The sequence below is a fragment of the Tribolium castaneum genome, chromosome 1 (assembly GCF_031307605.1).
Source record: "Tribolium castaneum strain GA2 chromosome 1, icTriCast1.1, whole genome shotgun sequence".
Taxonomy (NCBI): Eukaryota; Metazoa; Arthropoda; class Insecta; order Coleoptera; family Tenebrionidae; genus Tribolium; species Tribolium castaneum.
In genome coordinates this window covers 530,042-552,322 of record NC_087394.1, presented here as the reverse complement: position 1 = coordinate 552,322, position 22,281 = coordinate 530,042, and the positions used below count along the sequence as shown (strand labels likewise).

At 30.2% G+C, this 22,281-nt stretch overlaps 5 protein-coding genes across 6 annotated transcripts; 3 read left to right on the top strand and 2 right to left on the bottom strand.

The window, feature by feature from the left end:
- Positions 1-414: 414 nt before the first annotated feature.
- On the top strand, positions 415-3,138 carry LOC656929 (carboxypeptidase A). The gene is made up of 4 exons (XM_963425.5): positions 415-559; positions 611-820; positions 2,141-2,516; positions 2,563-3,138. Exons 1-4 carry the CDS (start codon positions 471-473, stop codon positions 3,121-3,123), a joined length of 1,236 nt encoding a protein of 411 aa, XP_968518.3. The 5' UTR covers positions 415-470; the 3' UTR covers positions 3,124-3,138.
- Positions 3,139-4,432: 1,294 nt separating this feature from the next.
- Positions 4,433-7,184, top strand: LOC657015 (carboxypeptidase A). Its single transcript, XM_963504.4, has 5 exons — positions 4,433-4,591; positions 4,640-4,852; positions 4,917-5,007; positions 5,091-5,490; positions 6,618-7,184. The coding sequence occupies exons 1-5, from the start codon at positions 4,527-4,529 to the stop codon at positions 7,085-7,087; spliced, it is 1,239 nt and encodes a 412-aa protein (XP_968597.1). The 5' UTR covers positions 4,433-4,526; the 3' UTR covers positions 7,088-7,184.
- A 1,687-nt stretch (positions 7,185-8,871) lies between these two features.
- On the bottom strand, positions 8,872-14,706 carry RhoGEF4 (Rho guanine nucleotide exchange factor 4). Its single transcript, XM_008199241.3, has 3 exons — positions 14,122-14,706; positions 11,228-11,974; positions 8,872-9,644 (listed from the first exon to the last, which is right to left on the bottom strand). The coding sequence occupies exons 1-3, from the start codon at positions 14,608-14,610 to the stop codon at positions 9,384-9,386; spliced, it is 1,497 nt and encodes a 498-aa protein (XP_008197463.1). The 5' UTR covers positions 14,611-14,706; the 3' UTR covers positions 8,872-9,383.
- An 835-nt stretch (positions 14,707-15,541) lies between these two features.
- On the top strand, positions 15,542-18,840 carry LOC103314145 (uncharacterized). Of its 2 annotated transcripts, none has more exons than XM_008199253.3 (5): positions 15,542-15,689; positions 15,736-15,865; positions 18,051-18,460; positions 18,515-18,555; positions 18,611-18,840. In XM_008199253.3, the coding sequence occupies exons 1-5, from the start codon at positions 15,630-15,632 to the stop codon at positions 18,771-18,773; spliced, it is 804 nt and encodes a 267-aa protein (XP_008197475.1). In that variant the 5' UTR covers positions 15,542-15,629; the 3' UTR covers positions 18,774-18,840. The 2 variants fall into 2 exon arrangements, with proteins under 2 accessions (XP_008197475.1, XP_064211146.1); XM_064355076.1 differs by having other exon boundaries at positions 18,051-18,461; positions 18,528-18,555.
- Positions 18,841-21,104: 2,264 nt separating this feature from the next.
- Positions 21,105-21,741, bottom strand: LOC103314151 (caspase-1; the record flags this gene model as incomplete). Its single annotated transcript, XM_008199278.3, has 2 exons — positions 21,105-21,490; positions 21,547-21,741. Coding segments are annotated over 2 exons (570 nt in total), but the record flags the coding sequence as incomplete, so codon positions are not given.
- Between the last annotated feature and the right edge of the window lie 540 nt (positions 21,742-22,281).

The window sequence follows — 22,281 nt, the reverse complement described above, 5'->3', positions numbered from 1 at the left end:
ATTTTTTTTTAATTTTAATTTAGAATCGCTTCGAGTTATTTAAAAGTTTTAGGAATTATTAGAAGTAGCTTTGAAATTTATGGAATTAATGAATTATTTTTTGGAATAATTTTAAATGAAAATTACGTAATTTTTTAAAACCACTGAATTAGTTTACAATTAAAAGAATTATTTAATTGCGGAATTATTTTTTTTTAAACTAAATTGGAATTAATTTGGAAGTACGAAAATTAACTTCAAATTATATTTTTATAAGAAAGTGTTAACGACTACAACTTGTAAGATTCTTAGTACTTAGAGTAATTTAGTGTTTCTCTTATATTAACAGTAAAATGCGTCTAAAATGTACGTCACGTTATTATTAATTTTTTCTCTTAACCACTTAACTACAAATAAATTATCTTTGTGATCATCACTGATGGCAGACTGTGATAAAAGTCTAGACATATAAAACCGAGAATCATCACAAAATGCAATCACAGTTTATTAAAATGTTGCTTATCTTAACACTAAGTTTGTCTCTTGTGATCGGTACTTGCCATAGTACCACCTACGAAGGGTAATGTCACTATTTACTATTATAATATTTTTTTTGTTATATTTCTTGCAGTCATAAAGTGTACAAACTTTACCCAACAACCCCAGCACACAATGAATTTTTAACCAGTTTGAAATCAACCGAATTTGACTTTTGGTCCCCAATTAACAATGTCGGTAAACCAGTCACTGTTATGGCTTCACCCCAAGTCCAAAAAAAATTCGAAAAAAAACTCAAAAAACACAAAATAAGTTATGAACTTGAAATCGACAACTTACAAAGGTATTTTTCAGAAATTATTTTACATCCTCCATATACAGGGTGGTTCAGCCCAACTCCCGTCTTCTGTAGCTCAATCATTATTATTTTAGAAAAATATTTTTGATTATACTAGAGAATGTCCTAAAAAAAGGTACAACGTCATTTTTTTCCTACACCCTGTAATTAAGGTCAATTAAACTTAATTAATAAGTCTATGAGACCTTGTTCAACACGTACAGTCACCCAAAATGAAAATGACACGTCCATCAAAAAGTACCTACCGTGCATTTTTGATCAAGTGCTCATTTATTTGACAAGATTTGATCAAAAAACGTCTCAAATCCACAAAATAAGTCTAAATTGGTAGTGTTTTCACAGAACAGGCGTCAAAATCTTAAAAATAAAATGAAACTGATGTCACTTTTACTCCAAGTCGTTTGTTTTTGGGTGAAATTTCGTTAAGAATAGACAGAAAAATAATAAAATTCGGTCAAAAAAAAGCTTTTAATTTATTACCAAAATAAACCAAGACAAAGAAACACAAAAACTGAAACTTAAAAAAATATATTTTTCGATTCTTGATTTTTTTATCCAAAAACTGTCAAGAATAAGGCAAACAATCGTAGAAATATTTAATTAATTTTCAATTCTGTTATTAATTCCTGATAGATTCCTAAACAAAATGCTGTTTGTTCATTAATATACGGCAAATTTTAATGTCACATTAAAATTAATTTTTTCTCAATCGAATTAGCTAGCTGTCTAATAATAATAGATATTTTAATTACTTATTTAAATTTACAAAAAAACTAAAAATAGTATATTATTCTACCACATTCAATTGTGGCACGAATGGTTTTGGAGCACGACGAAGGAGTGCTCCAGTAGAATGAGTGCCATAATTAGATCTTACAAAACGAGTTGTTTGTTTTTGTTTAGTTTAATTTATCAAAATCTCTTCAAACTATTTCTCAAAACTAGGTTACGCATTATGGACGCGTCATTTTCATTTTGGGTAACTGTACCTAGAAATAATGTCATCAAAGAAGCGTAGTTTCTCGTTTTAATTAATTTTTAAAACTAAAGGTGTAAAACCGATCAAGTAATCTCTGAATCGACTTAAAAAATATTTTAGGGACATATAACAGGCTAAAAAGGTACCTAAAAATAATAGCTTACCATTAAAAAAATATTATTATGACATAATACTTTTTTGGAACACTCTGTATAATCAAAAATATTTTTCTAAAATACGTTCTAGAGCATAAAGTAAAAAACAGAAAAAAAATCATTCCTCTCTTGGTGTACATTTTCTAACCCAATAATTCATTTTACCTAAAGTACCATCGATCAGGAGAAAAAGTACCATGAAGACAAGCTTGGTATTGCTTTTGACCATTACTTACGCCACTCTGAAATCAACAATTATTTGGACCAACTCGCCCAAAACTATCCCAATATAGTGTCAGTTGGTACCATTGGTACTTCGTACGAAAACAGAACCATGAAAACAATCACAATTTCGGCAAAACCTGGCCCAAAACCCGTCATTTTTATCGAAGCTGGAATGCATGCCAGAGAATGGATTGCTCCAGCTTTGTCCCTTTACATCATCAACCAACTGGTGGAAAATCCCTCTTATGGGTTCCTCCAGGACGTTGACTGGGTCATTCTCCCGGTCATGAACCCAGATGGGTACGAATACACCTGGACCACGGTTAGAAATTTCCCAAAAAATGCCAAAATTTGATTAAAAATTCCAGGACAGAATGTGGCGCAAAACACGATCACCGGGTAGTTCCTGCAATGGTACCGATGGTAACCGCAATTTTGGCTTCCACTGGATGGAAAAAGGTGCCAGTGGTTCCGAATGTTCGGAAACTTATGCCGGTAGTGAGGCGTTTTCCGAAATCGAGACTCAAAACTTGAGAAATGTTTTAAACAAAACTGGAAACATTACTGCCTTTATTTCCTTGCACAGTTATGGACAGTACTTGTTCTATCCGTACAGTTATGACTACGTGAGGGCTGATAATTGGAAGGAGTTGGCGTTTTTGGCACACAAGGTGAACGATGTGATCAAGTCGGTCAATGGAACGGAATATACCATTGGGAATTCGGCGGAGGTTTTGTACCCAGCTGCTGGGTGTAGTGATGATTGGGCCATGGGTGGCGCTGGGGTCAGGTTGGTTTATGTTTTTGAACTGCCTGGAGGTGGGAAATATGGGTTTGATCTGCCGCCGGAGAAAATCTTGGGGGTGTGTGAGGAGACATGGGAGGGGATTAAAGTTATAGCTGATTATGTAGTCCAGAATTGTAAATAAATAAAGTTAAATAAAGTTCGGTCTAAAAACTAGAATAAATAATCTACAAAAAAACTTAATTCATTGGAAAACTGGAATTATAAAACAGTGAAACCATTTGTCCTGAGACAAATGAGACACCAGTGAACCGGTTTTAGAGCCGGTCCTTCTCACAGACCTAGATTTTGTTTTAGATGCAAATAAAATGTTCGATTCTGCTTTGTTTTTATAATAATTTAGTTTATTTATCGAAAACACACTTATTTTTCAAATTTATTACACAAAATCTAAGAATAATTAAAAAGCTATGAAACTTCAAAGTAAGAACAATAATACGATAAGATAGTAAAAAATCACAAAAAACTGAAAAATCCAGGAAATAGATAATGTGAAATACAATTCAATTCAGGAATTTAGGAAAAATAAAAAGAGTGTCAAATATTTCTATTTTAATAAAACAAATTTATTTTGAGTTTTAAGAAAAGTCCTTAAAAATTGCGTGATAGGTAAGTTTCCTAAAATCAGATCCCGACTAATATTCAGAATTATAAATAATAAATTTAAGTAAAGTTTGGTCTAAAAACTAGAAAAAATGATAATAATAAAAACTGAAAATTGAGACAAATGAGGCACCAGTGAACCAGTTTTAGAGCCGGTCTTCCTCACAGACCTGGACTTGGATTTAGATCCAAATGAAATGGTCGATTATGCTAATTTTTTAAATAATTTATTTTGTTTGTCGAAAACACCCTTATTTTTTAAATTTATTACACAAAAACTAAGAATAATTAAATGACTATGAAACTGCAAAGTAAGAACAATAATAAGATAAGATAGTAAAACCACGAAAAACTGAAAAATCGAGGAAATAAATAACGTGAAATAGTATTGAGAAATTAAGAAACTAAAAAGCTGAAGTACTGAAAGTCTAAGAAACCAAAAATTTTGAGATTTTAGTCTAATAAAAAAATTTTAAAAAATATCTTATTGGCATATTAAAAACTCATTTAGAAAAAATAAAAAAGTGTTAAATATTTCTATTTTAACAAAACAAATTTATTTTGAGTTTTAAGAAAAGACCTTAAAAATTTCGTGTTAGAAAAAAATGATAAATAAATGAAATTTGACTTTGCCTTGATTTTCATTGAATTCTCGGTCAAAAAACAAGAGTAAATAATCTATAACATTACAAAAAACAGGATGTTATTATTAAATTCAATAAATTTTATCGATTCGTTGATCGTTCTATTTTACTAGAAAACAATTACACTTTTCATTGTAGTAATTAAGTAGATACGTATTCAATTACTTTATCACTCACGTACTCTTACATCTAAAAAGTAGGCTATGGTTAATATTTATCTTACGATACTATTGTCTGAAAAACAATACAGAGCAAGACGTTCTGTTACAAGTACCAAAAAATGCGTGTTGTAATAGTAACATTGTTAGCCTTTTTGGGCCTTACAACTGGTACCAGTTATGAAGGGTAGGTAATTACCAATTAATACGAGTTACAATAAAATCAATATTTCAGCTTTAAAGTTTATAAAGTTTTGCCCAAAACAGAACTCCAAAATGCATATTTACAAGAATTGGAATCAAGTCCAGATTTCGATTTCTGGTCAAAACTCAACAAAGTTGGTGCTCCAGTTGTGATTATGGTGGCACCAAATGTCCAAAAAGCATTCGAAAGTTATTTAACAAGACATGAAATTGAGTTTGAACTAACAATTGAAAATGTGGAACGGTAAGGTTTATCAAAGTTCATTTAAGTTTTGACTAAAGTAAAAAAATTTTGATCGAAATTTTAGGACGATCCAAGCGGAAAAATCCTACCACACAACTCGCCAAGCTCGAAAATCAACCGGCATAACCTTCGACCACTACCTCCGCCACGATGAAGTAAGTACAGTCACGATAAAAAAGAATGAGCCCTGTCTTAAAGGTGACATTCATTTTGATTGTGACTGTACACTATTTTTCAGATCAACGCGTACTTAACCCAACTGGCACAAACCAACCCATCCCTTGTCACCGTTGAAACCATTGGGCAATCGTACCAAAACCGCTCAATGAACCTTATTCGCATCTCCTCTGGCACGACAAACCCTCCAAAACCGGTCATTTTCATAGACGCTGGCATACATGCCAGAGAGTGGATTGCTCCAGCTCTTGCCCTTTACGTCATCAACCAATTGGTTGAAAATCCCGAAAATTCAAACCTTTCAAAAGATATTGACTGGATCATCCTCCCTAGTGTTAACCCAGATGGTTACGAATACACCTGGACCACTAACCGTCTCTGGCGTAAAACCATTTCACCAGGTCTAGTGTGCGACGGTTGTGACGCAAACCGCAACTTTGATTTCCATTGGATGGAATCAGGTCAGTGTTTTTTTTTTTGTAATTTAATTACTCAAGTAATGTACTTTGTATTTAATTACACTGTAATTGTAATTATTTTTTTATTAAAAATATGAATATCCTTCATATTTAAAAATACCAATATAAAAAAATTGTATACGCAGAAAAAGAACAAACATGTGTTTCAAACTTATATTAAAAAAAACGTTTGTTTTGCATGTAAAGAAAAAAATAACTGTTACAAATTAAAGAGCGCACACACTTTTGACAGTTTTTTCAGTGGTGCACAAAATGCTGCTTAGCAATGCTCATCAATTGTTTCAAAAGGTGACTGCTTTTAACAGCAAAATCTTATTTTTTTCTTAAATTAATTTTTTCTGTGGCCATTGATTTTTCGGGGTGTAATGACTCAATGGTAATTTAACTTAATTTCAAGTAAAAGAAACGTGTTTTTAACTTGAGGTCATTTTTTGCTTCTAAATAAAATGACCCAAGGATGCATAATAGGTCTATAACTTTTTTGTTACTTGAAATATTGCCTTGCCGTTTACATTATTCGATAGATCGATTTAAAGTCCTCAAACTACGAATATTTTTGTTATACACAGAGTGTTGTATACAGGGTGGTGAACCAAAGTTATGTTTTTTTTTAAATGGAACACCCTATATATTTTTACATAATTAGATTCTACGCAAAAAATAATGTAAATAAATATAAACTGCCATGGATCTATCTCTTTACGTTTAGGAATTATTCAACTTTTCGTTACAAAAAAAACTTTTTTTGAAAAAGCACCTTCAAAGTCGCTTACGAAAATTTTTCGATAAATTTGCAACAGAAAAACTCAGAATATCCTGTAGTTTTAGCAATAGTCAATTTTTACTTGAAACACGGAAATAATGTACAGGGTGTGCCAAAACGTAAATTGTTGAATAACTCGTTTTTTCAAATGGAACACTTTGTATTTCTTTAGACGTATCGATAGCATTTTTCATAAGCTTTCTAATGATAGGCGGTTTGTATAGCAAATTTAAAATATTTCGTAAAATGGTCAAAAAAATATTTTTTTATTAATAATTTTTGATGAGTAAAATTCAAATAATTAGTATAATCTGTAATTAATTAATTAATTAATTAATCTAATCAGGTGCTAGTAACTGGGAGTGCTCAGACACCTATGCTGGGAAAAAAGCCTTCTCTGAGATTGAAACGCAAAATTTGAAAAACTATCTCCTCAAAACGCCAAATATTGAAGCTTACATAACTTTACACAGTTATGGGCAATACTTGTTGTACCCTTGGGGTTACATTGATAAGCTTTGTGATAACTGGAAGGAGTTGGATCAGTTGGGCCATGACATGGATAAGGCGATTAGTGCCGTTAATGGGACTACATATACCATTGGAGGGTCCACTGCAACACTGTATGCAGCAGCTGGGGCTAGTGACGACTGGTCGATGGGTGTGAGGAATGTTAGTATTGTGTACACGTGGGAGTTGCCAGGAGGTGGTACTTATGGGTTTGATTTGCCTCCAGAAAGGATTGAAGGAGTTGTGAAGGAGTCGTTTGAGGGGGTTAAGGTTTTGGCTAATTTTGTTGCCAAAAATAGGAAATAACCCAATGATAAAACTTATCTATGAAAAGTTGTAGATAGGAGATGTTTGTCAAATGATAATAAACCGATAACAAATGTTTTATTATTGTATTCACAAATTTGTTGATTTTTTATTTTCCCAAGTATGTCAAAACTATTCAAAAAAGTAGAACTGTTTTGATCCTCACCCTTGCAAAATGATCCGGGGAATCGATTGGCATCGAGAAAGTTGCCAAATTCCCAACAGTTTTTTAGTTATGAATTTTTGAGTATATGATCTAATTTTTGCTTTTATTTGCATTTTCTCGAAAACTGTAAGTCGGACAACAATAATCTTTTTTGCAAATGATAGATCATTAAAAGAGCTTTCCAAAGATAGTACACATCATAGGATTATCTCTAATAGTTCCGGAGTTATTGCTTGATAAATGTTCCGGGTACCAGAAATCGACAAAATTCGCGACAAAAATTGAAAAAATCAAACATCAAAAATTCGAACATATGAACTTTTTTTGACTTTTAACAACTGTAGAGGAATGTAAGGGCATACACAAGTCCAAAAACCTGCGATAGAACGAGTTTTAAAAAAAATTAATTTTATCACCATTTTGAAGGTAAGTGGAAGTTTTAGCAAAAAAATTCAAAATTTTAAATCTCGTGAAAAGTTGGTATAATACAGAAAATGAGCCGCTGAATTTACTGGAACAAACCGCATTGCTCTACGACTTTTAGTTTTTGAGTTATGAATTTTTTGTTCAATAAAATTGTAGACCATAAATAATGGCTACGCAAAATTTAGGCAAAAAATTTTAAATTTTTTATTCTTGTAAAAAAGTGATATATCATGTAAAATGAGCCGCTGAATTCAATGGAACAAACCGCATTGTCCTACGACTTTTAGTTTTTGAATTATGAATTTTTTTAGTTTTCTAAGGGGGGGGGTGTTAACTTTTTTATATTTTTTTTTATTTTCTCGATTACGGCCAAACTATTTGAAAAAGTGAAACTATTTTCATCCTTACCAATGCAAAATGAGCCGGGGAATCGATTGGAATCAAGAAAAGCGCCAAATTCCCAATAGTTTTTTAATTATGAATGTTTGAGTACATGATCTAATTTTTGCTTTTATTTGCATTTTCTCGAAAACTGTAAGTCGGACAACAATAATCTTTTTTGGAAAAGATAGATAATCAAAAGACCTTTCCGACGATAATACACTTCATATGGTTATCTCGAATAGTTCCGAAATTATTGATCGATAAATGTTCCGGGTACTGGAAATCGACCAAAATCTCAACAAAATTAGAAAAATCAAAATCTTCAAAATCGAACCTAATAACTTTTTTTCTACTTTTAACAATTTCAGGGGATTGTAAACGCATAGAAATGTCCATAAAACTTTTTCTAGAGAAAGTTTAAAGCAAAAAAAACGAATTAAAATCATCAGTTTTTTAAGGCAGTTGTTACAAGAAAAACTGAAAATTGAGTGACCTTTAAGACTTGACAACCAAATAATTGTCTAAAAGTCGCAATTAAACTAAGTAATCCCTTTTTTTATTGAGCAAAATCATGCTCATCGTTTAATTTCCAGAATAATTCACATTTTTTAACCATTTTTCAGTTTTTCAAAATTGGTAATACCCACGCACATGTGTATAAATGGTTGCCTATACTCGACCTTTCTTTAATTATTTCAAAGAGGATTAATTGGAACTAGGATTGGTTCAAATGATTTAAAAAAGTCGAAACACATTTCTGGTTTCTGAGATTAAAGATGCAAGCATTGGTACTCAAAATAACAAACAATTTGAACGTCTCAAATTTAATAAACACAATGGCGACCCACGCTTGGGTTAAAATAATAAAAAAAAAGTTCACAGCGTGTAAAATAGCGTCCGCAGTTTAATTTCATTATTAAAAAAACAGTTGTTTTTGTATTTGAGGATTTTATAAAGGAAAAACTGACCTGGGGCACTGGAGAAAAGGAGTAAACAGGATTGAGCAACAGGAGGCTGTGGAATCGGACTAAATCATTGTTTCTTCACTTCTGGGCACTAACTACATCAGGGTTTTTCTGTCCAACACTATCACAAGAGTATTAAGACAAAAGAAAACGAGAAAATTTTTAAAAAACACCCAAAAACAAAGCGCATAACAAAACCGACGCCAACCGAACGCGGGAACATAGGCACCTAGTGACTTCCACTGCTGCCAACCTTACCGCCACAACTCCCCTAAACTTGTAATTCCTTATTAAAAAACGATTTAAAACTTTACAAATTAAATAAATTACAACTCGGCTTAATATTTTAAAAAACTTATTTAAAACCTAACATTTTTTTAACAGAGGTGCCAATCCCACACAACCATTGATTCATCTTGAACGAAAATCCCTGATCTGGATGCGGTTTTCCAAACACGAAAACTTCATTAGACACTGGCTTATTATTATCACTGTCTTCATCTTCTCGTGGTTTCAACGTTACAAAAAACGAAGGAGGCTTGAGATTCGTATTCGTTTCTCTGATTGGGCGCCTTTTTGAAACTCTCAACGGGCTCAAAACGTTGCTTTCTTCAAGCTGCAAAAAATTTTGGTTGGCAAAATTGACTACTAGTTCTTCAAGCTAAACAAATTGTAGTTTCTACTTAGTGTTTCTACTAAAAAATGAAAGAAAAATCACAAAACAATATCACTATCGCGTTTCGGCAAATTTGAGCAAAATTTTGCAAAACATTGAGTTTTTGATCTAACAAATGGCAATTTTCCAACTTATTTTAACAAATTCTGGTTCGTGGAAGTTTGAAAAAAACGCAAAATTACGTCGTAATGACCTTTAATGTTTTTTCAACCATTTTTGAGAAAATTTCGTGAAATAGTAGCATATTCGACCGAAAAATATGTCTAAACTGTCGAAAAAAGTAAAAATTCGGTAATTTTGTTGTAATAAAATCCGCAAAAAATTAAAATGTCGTGAAATAATAGCATTTTTGACTGAAAAAATGTCTAAATCGTCAAAAAAATCCCTATTTTATTTGCTGTACGTAATAAAATCCGCAAAAAAATCAGTTTAACTCGAAAAAATTACGTCAATTTCGATCTAAATTAGCAGTTTTTCAACTAGTTTTAGCCAAAATTTCGTGAAATAAATGCACTTCCATATAAAAGCTTAATAAGAAGCAAAAATTACGCAGTTTTTGACAAAATTTAGTAATTTTTTCACTAATTTTGACAAAATTTCCAAAAATAATAGCCTTTTTGGCTGAAGTATGCTAAACTCTCAATAAAAAGTAAAAATGCGGTAATTTTGTCGAAAAAAAATTTCGAAAAGATTTATTTTGGCCAAAATTTAAAATGTTTGGAAAGAAGCAAAAATTACGCCATTTTTAACCTAATTTACTAATTTTTTTGATTAATTTCGACACATTTTCGAAAAATAATGGCGTTTTTGAGTGAAAAATATGTCAAAACTTTCGCAAAGGGTAAAAATTCGTCATTTTCGACCTAAATTAGCAATTTTTCAACTTATTTTGGCCAAAACTACGTAAAATAATAGCATTTTTAACTAAAAAATATGTCTAAACTCTCTAAAAAAAATTCGTTAATTTTTTGTTGTAATAAAAACCGCAAAAAAATAAGCTTAACTCGAAAAAATCGACCTAGATTAGCAATTTTTCAACTAATTTTGGTCAAAAATAATTGCATATCCATACAGAAGTTAAAAAAGAAGCAAAAATTTCGCCGTTTTTGACCGAGTTTAGTAATTTTTTAAGTTAATTTCGACAAAATTTCATTAAATAATTGCACATTTGATTGAAAGAAAAACAGTCGGTAGTTTTTCAATGCAAAAGTAAATTCAAAAAGGGTAGAGAAAAATTTCGAAAAGGCATACATAAAGACAGATAAAGATAAGTTTGAGTACAGTCTAGAAAATAATGTAGTAAAGATAAATAAAAAAATTATAAATAAAAGTCAACATCTACAGACGACTCTATAATTTTAAGAAAATCAAAAAAAAAATTCTAAATAAAACTAAAAAAGAATTTTGAAGAAACACAGAATCGAACCTTATTTATTTTATTAGTGTTTAAAACGATAAATAAATAAGAAAAAAAGAAAAAAAACTTGTTTAACTTCAAATTAATTTACAAAACAATTACTTACAAATGGTGATTTCCGTTTCCTCAATTTCTTGCCAGGACTCAAGCCAATTTCGTTATATTCCCCCAAATCCTTCCTCTTGACCGGCCTCCGAACAGTACTTTCCTTCCTCAATGTTTTGCGATCATTAACATGTGTTTCAATCGCTGATTCAATCTCCTCAACCCACTGAACAGTCTCTGAATAACTGCCATCATAAAGAACAATCTCCTCATTCTGACAAACCACTTTGAAAGCCCCCTTATCATAAACCGTCTGAATTTTGCATTTACTGAGCGGAAAAATCCCGCAACATTTCAACGAATTCACCTTAACCTCGTCCTTTTTCATTTTGCAAAAAATAATAATATCATTCATAAGTGCAACGTGTGTTTTTTGACTGTGACCGGTTTTGGAAATTTTAAACAAAATCCCTTCCTTTAGTAATTTTCGACCAGGTGTTATAACATTTGGTTCGCCGTTAATTAAACAGCGTTGTAATTCGATAAGTCTTTGCATGTTTTCTTGTTCTTTTATAATTGTATTAATATGATTGGCTGCATCTTCGACTTTTTTTAACGAATCAAAAAGACTTTGATAATCATGGTCTGATGGGTTTGTTAATTTAAGGAGTGATGATAAGAGAAGTTTGTAACGAGGGACGCGTTGTATGGGGGCTATCAGAAGGGCTGAAAGTTTTGATTGGACCTCAGGTCGGGTCTCTTGCATTTCGAGGAATTTGCCAAATTTTTGATTGTCACGGTGGCAATTCTGGAATAAAAATTTTATTTTTGCAAAAACAATTTTCTACAAAGTCAAAAATCAGTATTTTATGAAATAATTGCATTTTTAAATAGAGAAAAATGTTCTAATGAACATTTTTAAAAAGCATGTTATTAGACATTTTTTGATCCAAGATTTTCGAAATATAATATTTTTTGTCGTGTTACAACACTCGAAAAAAGTAAAATATTGTCATTTTCGACCGAATTTAATAATTTTTCGGTCTTGTGATGAATATTTCGTAAAATAATTAGGTTTATTTAAAATTGGAAAAAAAAACAGCTTTTTTGGCTAATTCCAACAGCATTTTGTAAAATAAGAGTTTTTGACTGAAAAAAAATGTCTATAAATTCTCGAAAAACGCAAAAATTCTATCATTTCTGATCCAAAATTGTTGAAACTTAGAGCACTTTTAAATAAAAAAAAACGTATTAAAACATTCTTAAAAAGAATGTTATTATTAGTTTCGGTCCAATTTAGATATTTTTCGATTTGAAATCTACGAAATATTAAAAATTTTTGCCTAATTTCGTGTAAAAAACGTGTTTAAACTCTCGAAAAAATTTAAAATATATCGTCATTTACGACCAAATTTAATAATTTTTCGGTTTTTTGATCGATATTTCGTAAAATAATTAAGTTAATTTTAAAGTTGGAAAAAAGCAAATTTGCTATTTTTGAATAAAAATTATATTTTTCTACTAAGTCAAAAATCAGTATTTTATAAGATAATTATATTTTTAAATAAAAATATATTAAAAAATTCTTAAAAAGCATGTTATTATTAGTTTCGACCCAATTTAGACATTTTTCGATGAAAGATTTACGAAATATAACAGTTTTTTGTCAAATTTCGTGTAAAATACGTGTAAAAACACTCGAAAAATGTTAAATACTGCCATTTTTGACCTAATTTAATGATTTCTCGGTTTTTTAATCGATATTTGTGGCTGATTCCAAAATTTTTTGCCAAAATTGATTTTGCGATTACACCAAAATCGAACATATTTGGCACAAAAATGCTGATAAAAGTCCAAAATCGTATTATTTTCGACATAAATTAGCAATTTTTCGTGAAATAAAATAGCATTTTTGACTAAAACCATATGTCAAAGCTCTGGGAAAAAGTAAAAATCCGCAAAAAAATAAGCTTTACTCGAAAAAATACGTTATTTTCGACCTAAATAAGCATTTTTTCAACATTTTGGCGAAAATTTCGTGAAACAATAGCATTTTTAACTGAAAAATTTCGAAAAATATCCATATAAAAGTTTACAAAAAAGCCGTTTTTGACCAAATTTAGTAATTTTTTTAATTAATTTCGAAAAAATTTCGTTAAATAATAGCGTTTTTGATAGAAAAAAATCAAACAGTCGGTAGTTTTTCAATGCAAAAGTAATCTACAAGAATTCAAAATAGATAGAGAAGGTAGGTAAAGATAATTTTGAGTACAGTCTAGATAATAATATAGTAAAGATAAATGAAAAAAAATGTAAATAAAAGTCGACGACTCTATACTTTTATAAAAAATTCAGAAAAAAAATAATTTTTTTTGCTCAAAATTTATAACAAAATTTTGTGACACAAAAGCAATTGTAAATAAAAAAAATAAAATTACGAAAAAAACAAAATTTTATCTTCTTCGATGTAATTTTATGTCTGTTGTAACAAAATTTCGCAAAAACACGAAGTTTTTAGGTAAAAAATGTTGAAAAAAAGACAAGCTTTGCAACATTTTCCACCTAAGTTAGCAATTTTCCGGTTATTTTAGACCAAATTTCGTGAAATAATTGTGTTTGAGTTAAACCCATTAAAAAAGACAAAAATTACGCCCTTTTCTCGGAATAAACTGTCTTTTTCGATCTAATTTAGCAATTTTAAAGACAAAACTTACCACATTTTCGACCCAAATTATAATTTAATTAAAATTTTGTAATTTTTGTAAAATCAAGATCGAGTTTAATAACTAAAAATGGTGGAAACGTTCTTAAACACTAGAAAAACATGTTAAAAATCAGTAATTTTTCGGCTTATTTTAAACAAAAAACAAGACCTTTTCAAATTGTTTTTCGCTATATTGAAAAAACTCAGCAAGACATTGTTACAGTACATTAATTGGTTTAGTTTATCATTACCTGGAGAATGTCAAGACTGTTTCTAAACCCTGAGGCGTAGAACGAGTAACACTTGAAAAAGGGGGCTATTTTCGAGAACGCCCCAGCCACATTTTTGGGGTTTTTCCTCAGCTCTTGCCTTAACTCTTTATTAACTTTATAAATCGTGTTAAAATCACCAAATAAAACGTCGAAATCTCTCGACTTTAGCAACATTTTTTCCTGCACTGGCTTGATGAAAAACTCCATTATAACCTCCAACTGCCTCAAATAATTCTCCTCAGAATCGAGTATTTCCCTCAAAATATTCTCCTTTTGACTGCGACGACTTGTTTCCTCATTTTCGCATTCAATTTCTTCAAGGGCTTCGGTCATTCGTTTTCGGGTTTTTGAGGTTAGGAGATTGCGTTCGTTGATAACTTTCTTAAGTTCGGCACTAAAATCGACGTTTGCTTTGGGGGTCACAGGCTCGAGAAGGACGTAACAAGGTTTTACTTCCGGAGTCAACATTTTTCCGGTTTTTTTGCAAATTAAAATTCAAAAAATAAACGGTTTTTTTTGGAGGTATGGTGGCGACATCTGGTAGAATCACAAGTGCCAACATTGTAGTAACATTGTCCCCAATAATTGTTAGCGCCTTTAAAAAATACAAACTAGGTCAAATATATTATTTATTTATTTCTAATAAAACATTATTTAAAAAGCGCCCGTGTCATTTTTTATTCCATTCATATGCGAATAATAAATAAATTCGAAAGTAACTGTTGCACGCAACCTTAGAAACCCAAATGTTACCACATTTTTAAATTCTTACAAAGAATTTTTTTCACAAAAATAAATTGCTTGAAATTAGCTAGAACGGCATTACTTTCTCGTAAAGTAACCATTTTTGTACAAACATTTCTTGTATTTGGTGAGTTTTTAATCAAAAACAAGCTAAACTGTCTCAAAATGTGATAAAATACATGTTTTTATCAAAAAAAAAAAACAATTATTTCAGAAACACAGACAATCAATATTCAGTTGTCAGTGGAACAAAGATAAATTGTTCCAGAAGTGCTCAGATTAGATAACTAAATGCCATCACAAACATAACACGTTTAGTGTTTTTGGAAATTGCGCAAAAATGAAGATAAAGATAAAAGTAATTTTTACAAGTACGTGAAAGTAAATTAATAAAAAAATAGTATTACAAAAACAAAAACCAATAACCATAGACCTTTCTAATAATGTAGATACAAAAAAAAACAGAAAATATACAGGTTGGTCCAGCCCAGCTCCTGTCTTCTGTAGCTCAATTATTATTTTAGTTACAGTTTTGATATACCCTAGGACACATTTCAGAAAAATACTTTTGATTATACAGAGTGTCCCAACTTTACTAATAACTGCGCTACAGGTGACGGGAGCTGAGCTGGAACACTCTGTATTTCCAAATTTTTTTTTATCTGATTGCTGATAGTAGTTAAGTGATCAGATCACTGATCAATAATCGCGTTTAGTTCGCAATAGTGGTAATCCCCGAAACCATGTCTTTCCTAACTAGAGGAGAAATGCAATTTTTAAAAGTTGCCAAATTTTTAGGAATCGTGAGTAAAATAATCACTTTTAAGCCAAAATTGTTTTTTTTTTCAGTTGCAAGGATTCACATATGCAATCCTTTCGTTAATTTGTATAATTCTGTACATAAAAAAAGACATCAGCTTCGACGTTGACTCATATATGGATACTGTTAGCTACTACATGTACGAACTTTTCTTAAGTTGTAAGTAATTAAATATACAGGGTGACCCAAGGATGTGTAATCGGTTGATAACTTTACTGCTATTTGAAATATTGCGATGATGTATTTATTATACGACAGATCGACGTAAAGTTCATAAACTAAAAATATTTTTATAATACACAGGGTGTTGTAAGAGAGTGGTTAACCAAAGTTATACTTTTTCAAATATAATTTTGCAAAATTGGATTAAAGAGCACCTCAAAATCTATCAGATAAAATAGGTTTTAATTGGTTTTAAAACACTTTTAAAATTGACCAAATTCTAAGAGGGGGGTATTAATTTTTTTTTATTTTTTTTATTTTCTTAATTACGGCTAAACTATTCGAAAAAGTAGAACTATTTTAATGCCTTCCTATGCACAATCATCCGGGGAATCGATTGAAATCAAGAAGAGCGCCAAATTCCCAATAGTTTTTTAGTTATGAATTTTTGCGTATATGATCTAATTTTTGCTATTATTTGCATTTTCTCGAAAACTATAAGTCGGACAACAATAATCTTTTTTGCAAATGATAGATCATTAAAAGAGCTTTCCAAAGACACATCATAGGGTTGTCTCTAATAGTTCCGGTGTTATTGCTTGATAAATGCTCCAGGTACCGGAAATCGACAAAATTCGCGACAAAAATTGAAAAAATCAAACATCAAAAATTCGAACATATGGACTTTTTTTTGACTTTTAACAACTGTCGAGGAATGTAAGGGCATATACAAGTCCAAAAACCTACGATAGAACGAGTTTAAAAAAAAATATTTTTTTCACCTTTTTAAATGTAAGTGTATTACTCAGGAAGTTTTAGCAAAAAAATTTAAAATTTTAAATCTCCTGAAAAGTTGTTATAATACAGAAAATGAGCCGCTGAATCCACTGGAACAAACCGCATTGCTCTACGATTTTTAGTTTTTGAGTTATGAATTTTTTTGTTGAAAAATTATTACGCAAAAAATTAAAAAAAATTTTATTCCTGTGAAAAATTGATATAATATGTAAAATGAGCCGCAAAATTCAATGGAACAAACCGCATTGCTCTACGACTTTTAATTTTTTTTTTGTTATGAATTTTTTTAGTGAAAAACTTTGATCGCCTCTGTAGCCGGAACCGTTGCCCGGAGCGGCTTCGGGTTTGGACGAAAAAATAGACAAAAATAAGCGCTATCAGATGGATTTTTGTTCGTTGCTCTAAGTCTTACAGTTTCCGAGAAAAATGCAAAAAAAGGTTTCCATTTTAACATTTTTTCAATTTTCAACCGCCAATTACGGCGAAACTATTAGAGTTATCAAGAAACAGAAAAATGGAGCACAACCGGAATAAAAAACTCTACAAAATGGCATAGAACTCAAGGCAATATCTCGCAAAAAAATTTTTCAATTTTCAAACGCCGATTACGGCCAAACTAAAAGAGCTAGGAGAAAACGCTTTTTTAGATCAGAAAGAGCACATCAAAATCTATAAGATAGAATCGGTTTTATTTGATTTTAGGACACTTTAAAAATTGACCGATTTCTAAGGGGGGGGTGTTAATTTTTTTTTAATTTTTTTTATTTTCTCATTTACGGCTAAACTATTCTAAAAAGTGGAACTATTTTGATTCGTACCTATGCAAAATGATCCGAGGAATCGATTGGAATCAAAAAAAGCGCCAAATTCCCAATAGTTTTTTAGTTATGAATTTTAGCGTATATGATCTAATTTTTGCTTTTATTTGCATTTTCTCGAAAACTAGAAGTCGGACAACAATAATCTTTTTTGCAAATGATAGATCATTAAAAGAGCTTTCCAATGATGGTACACATCATAGGGTTATCTCTAATAGTTCCAGTGTTATTGCTTGATAAATGCTCCAGGTACCGGAAATCGACAAAATTCGCGACAAAAATTGAAAAAATCAAACATCAAAAATTCGAACATATGGACTTTTAACAACTGTCGAGGAATGTAAGGGCATATACAAGTCCAAAAACCTACGATAGAACGAATTTTAAAAAAAAAATAATTTTTTCACCTTTTTGAAGGTAAGTGTATTTATTACTCAGGAAGTTTTAGCAAAAAAATCAAAATCTTAAAAAACCACTTTTAATAACTTCCCAGGGTTGTTACACCCTGTTGGGTCACCCTGTACACATCATTGGCTATGCATTAAAATAACATAAAAAATATTTAGCCCGAGATTATGAAATCAAACTATTCAAGAGCCAAACAATGATCCCAGCAACATTCGCAATTTTCGCCTGGATTCACTTCATCTTCAATCTGCTCTGGTTGGGATTCTCTCTCAATATGTCACAACAAAACCACTTGAAAATTGCACAGAAAGCCAAAAACTGGGCCGTTATCACGCTAGTTGTGTGCCTACTTGACTTCATAACTGTGGTTGTGTTGGGAGCAGACTATGGAAAATGTTTAGATGCAACGAAAAAATCCTACATTTCTACAAATCGTATTGCCATGCAACAAATTTGTGCAAATGGTTTTCTGCCACCTCTTGTGATCGCAGCAAAAGGTTTCACTTTGTGGGTCGTTAATTTAATTCTTGCCAAAAAAATGTTCAACTGGAGCAAGGAATTGAGACAGGTTTGGGTGTTTGTTTTTTTTTCCAGTTTGTAATATTTGATAATATTTTTTTAGAGGCAAGGAACGGGTCAGGTTTTAGTCCAACCAAGTGTTCCGTAAGTTAGTTGAAATTTTATTGATTGATTTCAATTTTTTGTGAATTGGATGTAGAGTTGGGTTTTTGACGCCTCAACCTCAACCAGTGGTTCCCAATGCATACGTTACACAACCTCAAAATGTTAACAGGAATCAATTTGAATATCCGAACGTTCATATTCCAGAACCGGATTATCACTACCAGCAAAATGTGCAACCACATGGCAGAAAATATTGAGGAGTGAAAGATAGTTGTTTCGTTTTTTTTGTAAATTAATCAGAGTCAAATAAAATGTTCATGCTTTTGTCGCATTCAAATTATTTGAAGGTTAAAACTACAATTTTTATCTTATCTTATTACCAAATACAATGACATAAAATAAAAAATGCTTTTTATCACTATCTTTTGATGACGGTTCTTAATTTTTATGAGGCAACTTATACAAGGCGTTTATTTTTTCAGAATATCGAAAAATAAAAAAATAAAACTAATAAAAAAAAACAAAAAAAACAAAAAAAAATAAAAAAGAAGAAAGTAAAATGAATTAAAAAAGTAAAAGTTTTATCATTTTGTTCTTGCTTTATTTTATAAGTGATGATTCTTTTTTGTTTACTTTTTGTGTTTAGGTTTCATATTAAATGTTTTCACCCCAATTATTAAAAAAACAATGCAAGAACAAAAAAATAAAGCCTTCTGTGTGTTTAATTACAAATATTTTTTTACTTTATTAGATTTTTTTATTATCAGAAAGATGAAAATGTGTAGTATTTCATACAATAAACAAAAATGTCGGTTATTATTTAAAAAAATATGATATGACGTCATAATAAAGTTAAAATGATTCAGTTTGTATTTTTCTTTATACATGTAAATTTTTTCAAAATTTTTTCTTCTACAATTTAAAAGTAAATAATTTTATTAGCATTACTAGTTTATATCAATAAACTTATATTTAGTTTTAGTTTTTGAAATATAAAAAAAATAACAGGAGAAACGTACATATATTTTTAATGATAATTTGCTAAATAACTGCGTTTTTAGTTGAAAAACTAGTTTAAAACACTTAAAAAAACAAAAATTATGTTAATTTTAACTAGGTTCCGACTTTTTTTGCGAAAGTTTAAAAATGAAAATTCGATTAAATTAAATTAATAATTTTAATTTTAATTTAATTTATTTCAAAAAAGAGTTAAACCGAACAAAACCGTTTTGATCTATTTTAATCATTTTCCGATTGATTTAGAAAAATCAAAATAAAATATTCTTCAAAAACCTGTCTTTTTTTATCTAATTTAGCGAATCACACGAAAAGAATAAGTTTTTAGCTAAAAAAAAATAGAAACGTGTTTAAACTCCTAAAAAAACACAAAAATTTCACCATGTTTGACTAAAATTACTAATTTTTGACTTATTTTATCCACAATTTCAAAAAAAAATTGCTCTTCAATCTCAGTTTGGAATTTTTTGGACTATTTTAACAAAAAATTTTTGAAAATTTGTTGAAAAAAATATCCTTAATGATCTAATTTTAATTTAATTTATTTAAAAAAGAGCTAAATCAAATGAAACAAGCTAAAATAACATCCGTTTCGATTTGTGTTAATTATTTTTCAAGTGATTTAAAATAATTCCAAAAAACAATTTTACCTCAAAAACTTTACTTTTTCGATCTAATTTTGCAATTTTTTGATCGGTCCAAAAACTAATTAATACAAACATTTTGTTATTATTATTGTCTTCTCAAAGCACGTTTTTCGACGAAAAATGCAAATTATTTGTACAATATTTTCTAGGAAATTGCTTTAAAACTGCTTGAAAAACACAGTTGACGTTATTTTGACTTATTTTTGAGCAAAATTTAGTCAAAAACAAGACAAAAACTGTAGTTTTTTAAAAAAATCATTTTTATATATTATTTTATTTTTATTTTTATATATTATTTATTATTTTATATATTATTTTTATTTATTTTATATTATTTTGTTTATGTAACATTGTTAAATTCGTTCTTTGAGATGAATTTTGTAAAAATCGTGTTATTTTTAGCTTTCTCATAGCCTTTTTTGTTCGTTTTTAAGTTTTTTTGTGAGATTTCGCTAATAAAAAAACTTAAAAAATTACCAATAAAATCAAATATTTTATTATTAGAAATCATGCTTTTTAACAAAAAATGCAATATTTTTTAAGAAATTTCTTAAAAAACTCAATTTTGACTTATTTTTGAACAAAATTTTGTAAAAAATAAAGGAAAAACTTTTTTGAAAAATTTGACTAAAAAATACCGCAAAAATCACCAACTATGTCACAAATTACATTATTATTATTATCTTTTTCAAATGTCAAAGCACATTTTTAGTAAGAAACCCAATTTTTTGTAAAAAAAATTTTTTTGGCTTAATTTTGTGAATTTTGAGCTTGATTTTGACGAATTTTAAAAATACAGTAAAACCTCTTCACAACGAACAATTTTGTAGAAACCTAATAATGTCCACCTCCCATTAGCGAACACCTCTCCACACCGGACAATTACATCTGTGACCGTTGTTGAGAAAATAAAAACACTTTTTTTTAACTAAATATTAATTTTTTATTTGCTGTTGTGTGAAATACATCAATCGTGTCAACATACTAACAATAGAACACATTTGTTTACGTCCTGAAAATCGAGGATGGTTTGGCTCAAGTGACGTAAAATCAATAGCCACTTCCCGGTTAACAAACGTAAGAATTGTCAACAAATCTTTGGTTCTGTGGTGATTTCTTAACTGTTTTACCAAAGATTGGATAAAATAACCACCATTTTTGGGGTCACGCCATGAATAAAACCCCTCAACTGTTGAATACATCACAAGAATGTCTGCCATAATGGGAATTGTGTAAGAAACATCGTTTGAAGAAGCGTCTTCTTCAACGTGAAGTTTTTGGCTGGGGTGCAGACCTGTACCTCTGCAAGCCTTCAAAAAATTCAAATTAAAAAAAAACACACCAAAAATTTGAAGAAGAAAAAAACCTGAATAAAAAACAATTTTGGTTTTCCCGCCAACGTGGGACAACTTCTCGCATTGAAATATTTCCACAGGGTGTTTGTACGATAATCCATGTCACTAGCATATATTTTTCCATTGTCTCCATGACTCATCACAACTATCACAAGACAGTCGCAATCACTGTGATCCATTCGTGACACTATGAACAGATTTTTTAACAATATTATTTAACATTAGTAGAAAAATAAAGCCAAAAATTATGCGTAAAAGTATGATTTGGATTCTGCCGGTCATTCTACATTGGAAACACTCAGTTCTAAGAACATAAACTCGAATAGATGAAAAATAATGAAGACTATTTGGTTTCGATAAATTTTGACAAGGCTAAACTCTTGCCGATATTTTCAGAACGGTTAGTCGCAGCGACTTGATTCTTGCAAATTTGGATTCCGCCAGTTATTCTACGTCAGAAACACTCAATTCTAAGGACATGACCCCGAATAGAAAGAAAATAATGAAGACTATTTGGTTTCGATAAATTTTGATGAGGCTAAATTTTTGGCGATATTTTCCGAACGGTTAGTCGCAGCGACTTGATTCTTACAAATTTGGATTCCGCCGGTCATTCTACGTCAGAAACACTTAATTCTAAGGACATAACCCCAAATAGAAAGAAAATAATGAAGACTATTTGGTTTCGATAAATTTTGACAAATCTAAATTTTTGCCGATATTTTCAGAACGGTTAGTCGTAGCGA

Bases quoted from the DNA above. Each gene is read 5' to 3' on its own strand.
- LOC656929 (XM_963425.5), top strand. From the start codon at position 471: ATGCAATCACAGTTTATTAAAATGTTGCTTATCTTAACACTAAGTTTG. The intron at 560-610 runs GTAATGTCACTA...TATTTCTTGCAG, and splicing joins CATAGTACCACCTACGAAGG to TCATAAAGTGTACAAACTTT. The intron at 2,517-2,562 runs GTTAGAAATTTC...TAAAAATTCCAG, and splicing joins ACGAATACACCTGGACCACG to GACAGAATGTGGCGCAAAAC.
- LOC657015 (XM_963504.4), top strand. From the start codon at position 4,527: ATGCGTGTTGTAATAGTAACATTGTTAGCCTTTTTGGGCCTTACAACT. The intron at 4,592-4,639 runs GTAGGTAATTAC...TCAATATTTCAG, and splicing joins ACTGGTACCAGTTATGAAGG to CTTTAAAGTTTATAAAGTTT. The intron at 4,853-4,916 runs GTAAGGTTTATC...TCGAAATTTTAG, and splicing joins ACAATTGAAAATGTGGAACG to GACGATCCAAGCGGAAAAAT.
- RhoGEF4 (XM_008199241.3), bottom strand. From the start codon at position 14,610: ATGTTGACTCCGGAAGTAAAACCTTGTTACGTCCTTCTCGAGCCTGTG. The intron at 11,975-14,121 runs GTAATGATAAAC...TTTTTATTCCAG, and splicing joins ACAGTCTTGACATTCTCCAG to AATTGCCACCGTGACAATCA. The intron at 9,645-11,227 runs GTAAGTAATTGT...AATTTTTTGCAG, and splicing joins GGAAACGGAAATCACCATTT to CTTGAAGAAAGCAACGTTTT.
- LOC103314145 (XM_008199253.3), top strand. From the start codon at position 15,630: ATGTCTTTCCTAACTAGAGGAGAAATGCAATTTTTAAAAGTTGCCAAA. The intron at 15,866-18,050 runs GTAAGTAATTAA...AAAAATATTTAG, and splicing joins GTACGAACTTTTCTTAAGTT to CCCGAGATTATGAAATCAAA. The intron at 18,556-18,610 runs GTAAGTTAGTTG...AATTGGATGTAG, and splicing joins TTAGTCCAACCAAGTGTTCC to AGTTGGGTTTTTGACGCCTC.